Raw genomic sequence first — 14101 nt, 5'->3', positions numbered from 1 at the left:
GGGGTAAGTGTGTTAGTTATCAAGAGAGCAGAGAAGTCTCAACAATTATCTAAAAGTAATGGATAAATGGTTGAAACATCCAGCTTCTTCTCTTCCAAGGAATAGTAATATGAATGCAAACATGTCATAACAGTTCTGACAGGTGATTATACATTAACTATTCCATTTCTGATCATCCTAAATGTTACACACTGAGCCTTTAGGATTGGAAACCACATATCAAGGTGACCAACCTGTGCCCAGTCGAACCAGTGGATTCGTCTGCAGAAGGGATGAGATCAGGTGCTGGGCATCGACAGGGAGAGCCTCATCCCCTTCTGGCCACACTATGTCATCTACCAGCAGCAGTGGAGAGAAAGGGAGGAAGACATGAGGAAACATGTGTTTGGTGAAGAGACATCATCAGAAATTATAAATATGTCTCTTACAATGTGCTTTATCTATTCGCAATGTATAGTGTGTATAATGTAAAAATCATCTAACTCTACACTCAAGACTATTGATCCCTCACCTGTAATAACCTGTCCGAACAGCTCTTCAGGAGTGTCTCCAAAGAAAGGCACACAGCCCACCAGGAACTCATACAGAATGATGCCCATAGCCCACCAGTCCACTGGCTTCCCGTAACCCTGACGAAGAATAACCTCCGGGGCAATGTACTCTGGAGTACCACACACCTAAAGGAAAAACGGCAACTCTTTCAGTTGTTTGTTAGATTTTATCACTCTAATAATCACTGACATTTATTGTAGTATCTAATTAAACTTCACAGATATTTACTTTGATGGTTGTTGCATCTGAAATATATCTAGAGTTCAGCTCAGATTATTGTAAACCAGCTACTCACATCAGCTTATTTTCTACCTGCTTTACATATACAGTATATTGTTGCTAAGTGGGAGACAGGTGACCCTGAGTGGGAGGCACGCGTGTGGAGCATGCGTGTTTCTGCCTAGCTAAGTAGATCACTTCAGAGATGCCAAGACAAGATGAAAGCCCTGGTGAGGGTTTTCATGTGCAGATGGGTATGCACTGAATGCTAACAGATTTCTGGCCACCATAATGCATACGCAGGAAATAATGAGGCTTAGATTCAAAGCATGAGCACTGCATGAAAGACCTGAGAAAAATAAACCTCACCTAAAAGAGAAATGATTATAATAACTGAGGAAATACTGGTCTATTGTTCTGCCAACTGTACATTTTGTCATCCTTCAGATATGCCTGGCACACAATGACAGGGAATATCTTTGCATAGAAATGATAGACATCAAAGGACGTTTCATATTTAAACCTTACTTGGATCATACTGTAGCTGAACAGCCAAAGGCACAATTCAAAGTAACATTGCTCACCACTTGTCTTAAAATTAATTGAAAGTTAAATTGAAATTATAAGATAAATTAAAATGACTTAAATTGTCTGTAAAATTTGGCTCCAACTCCTTGCGGGAGTTACTTCAAATGGACCGGGACTTGAGTATACAGCTCTGCTATCATTTGTATCTTGTCTTCGTCATACCTGTTTATCCAAGAACTCCCGAGTATCCTTCTCTATGTGTCCTTCATACAAGTTGGTTGTCAGACTCATCAGACCCATCTTAGAGAGGCCGAAGTCTGTGAGCTTGATGTGTCCCATTGAGGTAATCAGGAGGCTGAGAATAGAAACAGCAAAGTTAATAAATCAAGCTATACACGCTTCATTTATATGCTTTTGAAACAGCAATTAAATAACAAGTGTCCAGCAATGTACAATACAGTCACAATGTGCATTATCTCTTTGCAACAGATGTAAAACAACTGCGTCTTACTTGTCAGGCTTGAGGTCACGGTGCACAATGCCATAGTTGTGTAAGTACTCGAGTGCTAGGATGGTCTCTGCAAAGTACATGCGTGCCATTTCCACAGGCAGAGCCCCGATGTTCTTCAGCAGAGTGGCACAGTCTCCACCTGACAGCAGAATTCCTTATTTGATTAGTCTTATTGCTGACATTAGCAATTACCATGAATGTCTCCTGGTACCTATTTTCCAAGACCATTTTAGTTTCCACTTAGGCTGATGAGCAACGTGCACAACAGAATGCAATCAGGCAATCAGAAAGACTACAACGACTGCTTTGAATCTATTCATGCATCAGACCAACTATACTTAAAATGTTGTATGAACAGCCTATGGAAAGGGTTAGACGTCTCTGTTACCTATGTGCTAGGCCTAAAATAAGACAGCAGTGCTATTAGATTTCTAACCATGCTAGCGTTGTTGATCCATCACTCCACACTGAAATCTCTCAAAAATTAATTGGACGGACTGCCGTGAAATCTATGTACAAACATCCAAAAGAATTAAACATGCTTACTGCTGTGATTCTCTGACTTTTTCCTCTAAGTTGACATTTGTGGTTTTGAGTGAAATGTCTTAACACCTATTAGATGGATTGCCATTCAGTTTGGTTCAGACATTCATGTTCCCCACAGGATGCATTTTATTAACGTTGGTAATCCCATGATTTTCTTATCTAGTGCTATCCTCACGTCAAAATTTGTCAATTTTTCCAATAATTGTTTTTCACAGCAGGAATTTTGACATGAAATAGTAGGGTAAACACCAATGATACGTTCCATTTAGTGTAGCAGAGCCTCTGCAATGAGCCAACATGTGATGACTTTTAACTTGACATAATCTATTCTCTCCTTTTCTATGTGTGTATTGTATGTGTATCTGGATATTGTCATTTGTAAGGTTTCTATTTGAACCTGCCTAGGGACTATGGACATAATTTGGATTTTTGCTAATTCGGGCATGTTTATATCTTATATCGTGCTGTCAGTTAAACACGTTATTAACGGCGTTAATGCAAACCCATTTTAGTAGAGGTTTGTAGACGTTACGTTTTGAGTGTTAGTGTGAAATTGAACACTACAGTATATGCCAATGTTGTTTTCAATAAAAACAACATTTGCACAAAGCAAGCCGATCCACTTTTCCATGTTGATAAGAGCATTAAAATGAGAAAAAATAATGGGACAAAAAGAAATCAAGGGGCATTTAGAATAGATAAAAATGTGCGATTAATTGCGAGTTAACTATGACAGTAATGCGATTAATCGCGATTAAATATGTTAATCGTTTGACAGCACTAATCTTTGATTTTTATATTGATGTTCATTAACATTCTCTGTCCCTATCAAGTAAACGTATAAAATAAATTAACTAATTTACAAAAACATTATACATGTTAGCATGCTGACATTAGCATTTAGCTCAAAACACCTCTGTGTCTACAGTGATTACAGGTGATGCTAACACGGCTGAAGACTCAAAAGCTGTGTCCCAAATCCAGACTAAATGTCCTAGCATACTGTTGTCAGTAAATCAGCAGACTTAATAACAAATTATACAATACATCCAGTGTCAGAGATGATGCCACTGTCAATTAAACTGCTGCTTACAGCAACGTGTCTGTCTTAAAATGTAAAGTTCAGTTTTTGTTTTCCAAGATCTGTTTCACCACCACCCACAAGTTATTAGGTCATTTTTTTAAGCCGCTACTCCATTTCCCTTTCCATTCTTTGCATTGTGAAAAGATAATGTCCATCGACAGCACACTCAAAAGAATGAGTTCACTATGGCCTACTGTCTACTTTGAATATACTTCATTTCTCCAGTGTGAACCCACTACATACTCAAAACCTGCTCAGAATTAGTATGTAGAGTGGATTTGGGACACATTAGTTTTGTTTATACCTATTTAAAATCAAAGCTAAAGGCACAAAAGTTGAAAAGGTAAGATTGGAGATATAACTAGAATAACTGGAGGTGTAGAAGTGGGCAGAGCTTCTAACCAACAAACACTCAACCTTCATGCACCTACACACACCCACACATACACACACAGATTTTCTTACCTTCTACGTACTCCATGACCATGCAGAGGTGCCGGCGGGTTTCGAAGGAACAGAACATGGAGACGACAAAGGGATTCTCTGCGAAGGTGAGGATGTCTCTTTCCACGAAGGCCTGCTGGATTTGGTTCCTCAGGATCAGATTTTGCTTATTAATCTTCTTCATGGCAAATCGCTGGCGTGTCTCCAGATGACGCACGAGGTACACGGCGCTGGTACAAACACAGACACACATTTAAATTTACTTTATGGCCTCTGTGTTGCTTGTGAAAAACACATTGTCCTAATGTTCTTACTAATACTCACCCATATGCTCCATTACTGATCAGTTTAATGGTCTGAAAGTCTGCTTCTCCTGGTGGTTTCATTGTTCTAATCTTACCCTGTGGATCACAATGTTGTTATTAAATATGATACAGTGTCTAACCAACATGAATGCTTAAAAAAAAAAAAACTGGTTATAATATTGCCTTGTATAGTGTCAAGAAAATCACTTATTTTACCGTTTTAACTTTGGTGATGCACATTTAAATCCTCCGTACAGATAACTCTAAGGCCTCGTCAGTTTTGGACTATACCATCCTCCACCCCATTTTGTTTTTTTGTCTACGCAGCTTCATTTTGGCAGTTGGAGCCGGGCCTGATGCTAGAGGCAGGGCCCAGAGATTCAAGGAGGGGGGGTATCCTGTTTTTTGTAATTCAGCATAAATTAGCTAAATTAGATAGATAAAAGCATGTATGCCAAGTCATTAGCAGATGAGGCAGACATTTTCAGTGAAAGCAACAAGGACCTTGGCAAGACAGACCTTAAGAGTAAGCAATGTAAAGAAAATGGTGAATGAATGTGCGGATGAAGACTGAGAATTGGGGAGAATCTGGGAACTCACCTCTGTCGAGTCATCCGTCTCAGGTGTTAACGGCCCCTCGCTGTCGTAACTATCAAGGTTTACCATCTCTGAGGACAAAAATATACCAGATTAAATCATGTGTCCGTTCATTTATTTTTTAATAAGGACCAGTGTGTAGGATTTAGTGGCATCTAGAGGTGAAGTTGCAAATTGCAACTAACCACGTCTGGATTTGACAACCTGCTAAGTGTGTAGGAGAAACTACGGTGGCTGCAAAACCACAAAAGGCCCTATCTACAACCAGTGTTTGGCTTGACTACTGGTATGTCTACTCTGGCTACTGTAGAAACGTGGAGGTTCAACATGGCGGACTCCGTAGAAGAGGCTCCCTCTGTAGATAAAAAAACGTCCTGTATTCAGCTGATTACACACAAATGAAAACATACCTATGAATATTATATTCCATTTCGGACGATAGAGCTTCTTAAACGTTACACGCTGGGCCTTTAAAATCTGTGTGTGCCAAGTTTCCATCTCTCTCTCCCTCACCTTCAATAGGGTCTCTGGTCAGTCCCAGCTGGCTGATGATGTAACGAGGAATGTCCGTTTTCATTAAGTGACCCTCCTTGGCGTGGTCTTCTGCTGCCTCCAACAGATGGTAGAACTCCTCGGGATTAAACTCCTGGAAACCAGAGCATTGAGACTTAAACATGATGTCATCAGGTGGAAAGTCTGGGAGCCGGTCCATTAACATGGAATTAATGACATTAAATCAGACTCTGTGGGATGATTGGATTTTTGTTTGAGAAATTGCTTCTAGATAAGATTTGTATGTGAATCAGAAAATGTTTCCATGTCAGAGTAAAGCCACCGTGGCTGCTTTTAGCAGTTGTTCAATCACTGCCTCTGGAGCAGCTCCAGGATTTGTTTCTGGAGTCTGCTGTCTGTGCTGTTCGGCCTGAGGAGAGGCTTCTGTATTCTGTTTTAGGACTGATGTCCCCCATTGAAAGTTATCTTTTACAAGGTAATGTTCTGTTTAAACATACACCATCAATCATCCAAGTCAGTCCAAATTGTTAGGTCAGGTGCACAGCATCGGCAAATGGTAGAAACACAGCCACTTCCTCAGAAGAGCAAGAACAGGAAAATAGTCATATTTGTTCCATAATTCTGACCCTGTGACCGGACATTTTAACCACAGGAAATGATTTGTACACACATAAAATATGTCATGTCAAAATTGTTTAATTAAAAAAGACAAATAATTTAACTTCAGCAAAAAGAACAATTATGTGCTCAAATGTTTTTGTCTGCTTTTCTTTCAAGACACAGTGAAATAAAAACTTAAATCTACCTCTATCTATCTAATCTAAGTTCTGATCCTGTGTCGCCAAGTTAATTGTTTGGTTATCTCTTCTGAAGTAATGCAAATGTAAAAAAAAATAATAATTTTCTTGTATTTTCATAGCAAAAATCCTGTCTTTTATCTTCCTGAACATAGTTTCACAGGCACTTTAAGTTTGGCTAAACACTTTCTGTGTGTCACATTATGCCACAGTTTCAGCCAACTGGAGAGTGGGAGTGGAAACTTTCTGATTGTCCTTGTTGTTGAGTTCATCTTGTTTTTTTTGTCTCCAGTCTGCTGGCTAGTAGTAAAACAAGTACTTTTTATGTGATAATAAAATCTTTCTGTGCTCAGAAAGTCCAAATATTTGCTCAGAAATACAACGCAACAGGGTGAGTCTGCAGCATAAGAGCCTAAACCAAACACTGAATATATGTTGCATTACAATGGAGGGTTTCATCCACTGCACCACTGCTGCAACTCCTGACTACTGATCCAAACCTGGCTGCTAGTGATGCCAGGAACGTGTAATGTATCACACACACTGCAATCAAAATGCAGCAATATGCAGAAAACGAGGGTGGAATTACATCGATGAATCAATTCTCCATGTCACTGTTTCAGCTGTCGCTCATGATCAAAAAACACGTCAGCGTGGCCTGACTCATAGAGAGGGACACAAGACTGTTATGAAAGACGTGGTTGCCCAGAAAAACAACCAGCTAGATGACACATGCAGGCACAACACACACAAATACACACAGAGGCATCCTCCAACTTTAAATGACACCATGGTCACGGTCCATCTGAGTCAGACTAGAAGGCAGGCCGGCAGCAGGGGGCCGCTGCCTGGTATTAGTCGTACTGTGGCGGGGCAAATTTTAATCTAAATGCAAATGGCGTCACCATCCAGACAGACTGGACATTTACTTCAGTGTTTGCTGATTTTCTACCCCTGCTGTGTAATACATGAGAGTGCTTAAATGCTTATAATGGGCTAACAAATGAGTATCTGTGCTCATGTCTATTTAAAGAAATCAATTTGTCTTAAGTCACGAGAGGGACACGAGCTGTGAAATGTTCTGCCATGAAGGGCGGGGCTGGATGAGGATCGTAAATTGCAGCAGGATTTTCACAATGACGGGTAAATACTGAAAACTGTGTGTGTGTGTGTGTGTGTGTGTGTGTGTGTGTGTGTGTGTGTGTGTGTGTGTGTGTGTGTGTGTATCTTACCAGACACTCCAGAAGTCTGGCAGGACGGGAGATGATGAAGAGAAGCTTCTTTGCCAACTCTGTGACGAAGGCTACCTCAGAGCTCTCTGAACGCTCGAAGGCCTGACAGAGAGAGACACACAGACAGACAGATAGGTATAAAGAGAGGAGAATAACATCACCATTTACAAGATTTATAAAAAGCCACCTGATGGTAAAATCCCTAATGCAACACTCATATACAGACACAGCTCTGTAGGCATTTAAAAGAGAGACAAAAAGACGGACTGACAAAGGCAGGTGTTCAAAAGCCTGTGAGAATATCTGATCATGAAAAACACAGCAGATACAATCAAACCAAAATCAGGCAACCCACAGTAATCACAGCGATCTAATCAAGCTGCCAAAATTGGGTTGGTGATGAAATTCCATGATACCTGTTATCTGCTCTGGCAAGTCTCGAGCACAATTCCCATTTCAGTGTCTCGTCTCTCACCAAAGGCATCACGAGTTTGAATGAAATTAGAAGACTTGAGGTGAATCTGTCCATCAGTAACCTTCTACAGCATCAAATCATCCCAGTCACCGAGACGACAGATGTATTTGTTTTGGTTATGACTCATTTCTATAAATTATAAACAAAGTAGTTCGCAAACAGATTTTCACACCTGGCAGAGCAGCATTATCATTCATTAGGAGTTGTGTTTCTGGTCCTGACCTCACAAATATAAAATTTCTCTTTACAATTTTTAGCTCTGTTTATAGACAACTACTGTCTGGTTATGCTACACAACCAGCTGAGTTTAAAAAAATTACTCCTATCCTTTGCACAGTGAATTTCAGGTTCTTCCTTCTGGACGAAGGTGTAAATACTGCAAATATAAAAGCCTTGTTTCTGGAAAATCTATAATCTATTAAAGCATGTTTTGCATTAGACAAATAATCTCATTTTATGAAAACATATCTTTGTCTTTGTCTTTATAAGATACGACAGCTAAAATTGAGCTAGATTTAACCAACAAGTTACAACATTACTTATTAACGTTTTTTTAAATAAAAGTCTTTAAGTCAGGAATAGTGTGATTAAACATAAGTCAACAAAATTACACACATTCTAACTCACATCATTAAGAAGCTTCTCCAGGTTCTCCTGTAGCTCAAAGAAGTACACAGAAGTGATGAGGCCCTCGCGGGCTTTGGCCAGGCAGTCTCTAGACAGCTCAGCTATCTGGTGGTGAATGAAGCTAAGTACTCCATCGGCCAGCGGAAGAACGTTTTCAGGTGAGAAAGCCTGTATGAACTCAGCCAGCCTATCCTCCATCTGTGCCGTGGCCTGACAGAGAACAAGACGTGAAGAGCATGAGAGAACAGGAGTGAAGAGAATGGTGAGAATCAAGAGCAGAAGAGGAAGTGACACAGATTAAGATTAGAAAAGGTTGAATTTCTTTAGAAGACCCAGGGGTATGTGACAATAGGTTCAAAAAGTACTTTCATTTGTGGCTCCAACAGTGTGACTCTGCTGCTACACTAACTTCAATACAATGTCATTTTTTCCATTTGACTGGTTAGAACAAGCTCAAAGAGCTTTCACCTCACATGAACTCCAAACTTTAATGCCCAATTTCCTACGGCTCGATTTTTATCATTGTGGAAGCTTTCAGCCCATTTCCTTTTGATACCAACCCGTCAAGAGAGTGAAACAGAAAAAAAAGGCGTCAATGAGGAACTTTCTTTTATTTAACTGTTCATAGCTGTGGCAGTATTTATAAGCACAGTGAATAAACGTAATATTCTCTCTGACAGGGCGAACTTATCACAACTTGGCAGTGTCACATAATCTTGTTTGCTATGGTTTAGCAGCCCCCATGGCTCCTCTTTTTTTTGACTGTTTGGATGTACGATATCAAACATTTGTGTACACAAATATCTGAACATGTTCAATCATAAATTATATCCCTTTTTATTTCTCTGATATTTGAGTTCTGACTTGATAGGATTAGATAGTTACTGTGAAAGATTGTTTTAATGCTCTGTGGGCTCAAGGATTTGCTCACTGTTGTGTTCATTTTTATGGAATATGATGTTTGTCATAAAGCAGCTTCGTATGTGTGTGTCTCACCTTTGGAAAGCGCTCTTTGTACACATGGTTCATCATGACTATCTCATTATCATAGCAGGAGGAGGAACGTCCCGGGCTGGGGGTAAAACAGAAAAACATGGAATATAGTCAGAAAGATCTGGTTTTCCCACCCAAAATGAAATTCAGTTATATAATGTGTTCAGTGCAATAGAGTCTGAACTGTGCTTAAGATTTTATTAGCGCTTTAAATTATCTAATAAAAAGAGAAAGTTAGTACTTTATGTATATCATCATTAAAGTGAGTGGAAAAATAACACATTCCTCCTCTTTAAAATGGAAACATGAAGTCATAAGTAAGAAAGTAAAACACACCTGCTCCTGCTCAGTTCAATAAACTCAGGGCCTTACCTTAAAGCTACTACAAGGAGTTTTAACTGGTTACGAAACTCAATTTAATACTAATGCCTTAATGCTGCTTTAAGCTAGATGTTAGATGTTGAATGACAATACTGGGTCAATATATATTTTATATTTCATTTTAACAGAGCCTACTGTATGTAACAGTTAACTAATATAAACTAACATAAACTACAGATTTTATTGATACGTTCAACTGTTCATTTGTTCTATTTCTTCTTTAAAAAGGAAGCCGCATTTCCAAAGCAGGAACTTTTCCCAGGGACCAACCTTTGGAGGAACTCCTTTCCACCACAGGGACCGGGGTCTGAATTAAGTTCCACTGAATTTTTTTACCACCCAAAAAGTCCCAGACACATTTTCCTTATCTTTGCAGGTCTTAAGACCGCGGTGGAAACACAGAGAACAACAGGCTAAAGAACTCTTCAAGTTCCTGGGACTAAAAGTATTTCAGGTGGAAACGCGGCTATAGTCTCACTTTCTTGATATATGTACAGCACTTACTTTCTCTATTTATTGGTTAACTTTAGGTCCTTCTCAAAACTTAAGCATAGTTCAGACATGGTAGCTTTTAAATAGAAAAAAATCTAAGGTTATATAAAAGCAACAACAAGATCAACCAGGGGCAACCCCTGTAAATCTGCTTTGAAAGCGTCCTTTTAAAAAGAGGATAGTGCTTTTGGGCAGCTGAAGCCACTGTTTAATCTCCTGGGTGCTGCTGCTGCTGACCTGAGACTGCGGGAGCGTGGGCGCATGTGGGGAGAGCAGCGGCCCCCGTCATCATCTGTGATGCTCTCGGTGCTGCCAAAGTGCTTGGATAAGAAGTGGAGCTCATCCATGGTGGGCTGGAAGGGCAGCTGGTGCAGTCGCTCCTGCGAGGAGCTGGAGGACTGGAGCGAGAGAAGAGGAAGAGGAGGGGAAGCAACAGCAAAGGGTGGAGAAGGAAGAGGAAACAGATGAGGGAAGGGAGAGGATTAGGAGGACGAAGGAGGGGAGTGGGGGGCAGGGGGAGAAGTTGGCAGGAAGGGAAACAAGAATATTGGAGTGGGTGGAGTTGGACGGATCATAAGTACGATAATAAGTGAAGCAACTAATAGATCAATTATTACAGTATTTGCTGAAGCTGTCATTCCTTGTGAACACCACTGATGACAAACCGAGAACAGAAGTGTTAATGAGGTTGTCCAATGAGCCTCGCGTCAGACCCACAAGTCTGTCTCACAGACGAACCCCTCGCCTCACCTCCTCATTTGCCTTCTTCAAAGCAGTGAGACTCCTTCACTTACTTTGCTAACCGAAAGATCGATCACTGATCAATCACTGGTGACAGACTAATTGAAAACAGTCAGGGTGAATAGAACAGGCTTAAAGACTCCATTTTTCTTTGTCTGTTTCATGTATGTCAAGGTTTTTTTACCGGTTGTGTTGAGGTTGTCAACCATTCCTCTAGTAGTCTTGTTGTCTGTAAGAAAGCCTTATTGCCAAAATGTTGGTCAGAGTTGTTAGCAATTTAGATATTTAGGATAGGCTACCTTTAGCATTAATGAAACCATGGTATTATTCAGTAAATGTTTTGTGTAATGTTTCAAATGGTCACTTTAAATAGAGAGGGGACTGAGGAGCAGATAGTCGAGAGCTGAAGGAAGCACCAAGCACCACAGTTCAGTTTGATTAATAAAAGTCACATCATTGATATCAATGAAATATCGTTTTCTTTCTAATATGGTTAAATTTAGCCAGAGATAAAAATGACTGCAGAACAGAATGTGCTCTATCTCATGCCAGCTTCTCCTCTCTACGTCGAATTTCTCAAGTCCCACCGGCCATGGCATTCATCACTTTCCCCTCCTGTCCTCCTCTCTCCATCCATCTAACCCTCCATCGCAGCCAGATGGAGAGAAGGAACCAGGCCTCCTCTGACGTTGCTGTTACGCAACAAGACACACAGCAAAATACACGAAGGAAAGAAATAGAAGTGACAGCACGCTGGAGATGGATAAAGTTGAAATGTATTGTAAGTGTGTGAAATATTTTAAGACATTTGATGAAACTTTTGTGTGAATCTGTCAAAGAATTTAAAACAGATTGCATTCTTTATTGTAATTGTATATATGCCAATTACAATAATTTAGGTCAGTGGTTTCAAACCTTTCATATCTGATGTACAAGTCATGTATTACTCATTCCCTGTTCAAAAAATGATGCATTACTTAGCTATATTACTCCCTGTAGAAAGTAATTTGTTACACTACTCATTAGATTACTTTTGCGTTACTCAGCAACATCGCCTGAGATGACGTAATATGAGCTGCATTTAAAAGCCAACCAAACTGTGGCTTTATAGTTGATTAATCCAGTTTATTTGACGTGTTTATCACTAAAGCAGTGGTTATACCTCATGAGGAGGAGTCTCTCAAATCGTTACAGACAACCTGTTCCTCCTCAGCATCAGCACATCACTGCCCAGGCTGACGAGACTCTTCACGGGCACGCTAAACGGCATCGCTGTGTGGAATTTCATGTTTATTATAGAAAAATGGTTCAGGATCTATGACACCGACAATTCAATGACTTCAGTGTTGGGGTTGAAGGAAGCTGTCACTTAGACTCTTTAGCAATCTATTTCAACTGTTGAAGTTTAGTTGTTGGTTGAGCTATGCACTCCCCGACTAGGAACCAGTGATTCATGTTATGGGAGGAAAGTAAAGTTATTTACCGTTGAGCTGGGAGTGTTAGTGCCATATCCAGAAGAGGGCAGAGACGCTAAAGACCATCGTCGTCCGTCCGCTCTGCAAAGAACACAAATGTCACTTAAAAGCTCAATGTGATTTGTACATCTTGTCATAAAATCTATACAATATTAGCTTATTATTTTTATTACCTATGTAACAATAAATCTGACTGTAAGACAAAACCCTGACAAGCTATTTTCACAAACTATGTGGACTGATCTCAATTTTAGCTGCACTAAAAAAAATGTAATTCAGCAGACCAGTGACTTATTACACATCTAGTTTGTCTCAGGGGCCTTCCTCAGAGAAGAGAGCACAGAAGACTCATTCATTGTGCTTCTGTATGCCTCGATCGCAAAAGTGACAGGCAGTCAGAGGGATTTGATAAATGAGGACAGAGGATTTACAGGAGCACCAGGCTCCCAACACTGTGTCTGACTGAGGAGAGGCAGAGGTGAATAACAGTCTAATTGGCCTTTTTCACATACATCTCTGCCTATAGAACGCATGAGAGTAAAGTCTCGACCTTGTTTCTCCATCCAGACTACAGCTTGACAATTATTTTAGACCCTTACACTACTGTAGTCACTTTGACTTCCTTTAATATGGTACAATGGCCACAAGAGCATCAGTGAACTCAGCCCCAGTTGTTAAGGCCTGGATCACAGCCAATGTCGCAGTTCATCCCAAAGGTGTTGGGGTGGCTCTGGCTCTGTGGACCAGTCAAGGTCTTCCATTACAAACTGGGGAAACCATTTATTTATGGACCGGGCTTTGTGCACGGGACACTGTCATGTTGAAATTGTCACACAATAACATTGTGTGCTCTATAGCGTTAAGATTTTGCTTCACTGCCTTAACTTAAAACACAAAAAACAGACCACAAATAGATTATAGTATGTGGACAATGTTATAGGCATTTTTGTAATATATTAAGCAACCTAAAAACCTTCTACTATAAACTCACATGTAAAAACATTCATACAAACAGATTCATGGCCACCTGTCCACACACAAACATACAGTGTCATTAGAGCAGCATGAATAAACAGAGGCACTGTGAATGTAATGTCTTGGCCCTGTAATACATGAGTCAGCCTGTTACACTGCGAGAACCTGCGAGTGCAGCGGGAGGCTCCCTGCTCCCCTGGATGTGCGAGACCTCACACAACAACAGATCCACACCTCGTCTGTTCTCTGATGCTCACTTGTTCTCTCTCCTCCCCTCCCTTTGTCTCACGCTGACTTGACTTCTGTTTGTCTGTCTTGTCTGGCTTTCCTCTCCTGTCTCACTTTCTGTCCCTCTCACGTCTCTGCGCACAAACAAGTGAGGGTAAACATGTACAATGATCACACTCAATATATGTAGTGATATAAAGCAGTGACCTTCTGGAGGAGGCAAAAGAGAAATGCGCAGGGTTGCTGGGAGAGAAGTTTCGTGGGCTGTCCAGAGGGCTGCTTCCTGCAGGGACATACACAGAGGACGAGACACAGGAGAGAGGGTGGGGAAAGAAGATGTGACAGGTATAATCAAGCCCTTTTATTCTGTGACCAAATGGCCACAG

General features: G+C 40.5%; 1 protein-coding gene across 1 annotated transcript in view; it reads right to left on the bottom strand.

The window, feature by feature from the left end:
• Window positions 1-14101, bottom strand: part of LOC127356443 (microtubule-associated serine/threonine-protein kinase 1-like) — a 44538-nt gene that overhangs the window by 7525 nt on the left and 22912 nt on the right. The window contains 14 exon segments of the mRNA XM_051388177.1: window positions 234-335; window positions 512-677; window positions 1522-1654; window positions 1811-1949; window positions 3906-4114; window positions 4209-4285; window positions 4790-4857; window positions 5300-5432; window positions 7329-7430; window positions 8431-8640; window positions 9427-9502; window positions 10534-10694; window positions 12521-12593; window positions 13923-13998. Of these exon segments, the coding sequence (XP_051244137.1) occupies window positions 234-335; window positions 512-677; window positions 1522-1654; window positions 1811-1949; window positions 3906-4114; window positions 4209-4285; window positions 4790-4857; window positions 5300-5432; window positions 7329-7430; window positions 8431-8640; window positions 9427-9502; window positions 10534-10694; window positions 12521-12593; window positions 13923-13998 (1725 nt within the window).

This window comes from Dicentrarchus labrax, unplaced genomic scaffold, assembly GCF_905237075.1.
Source record: "Dicentrarchus labrax unplaced genomic scaffold, dlabrax2021, whole genome shotgun sequence".
Lineage (NCBI taxonomy): Eukaryota > Metazoa > Chordata > Actinopteri > Moronidae > Dicentrarchus > Dicentrarchus labrax.
Note: the sequence above shows the minus strand (reverse complement) of the source record. Positions and strands in the feature narration are given on the sequence as shown.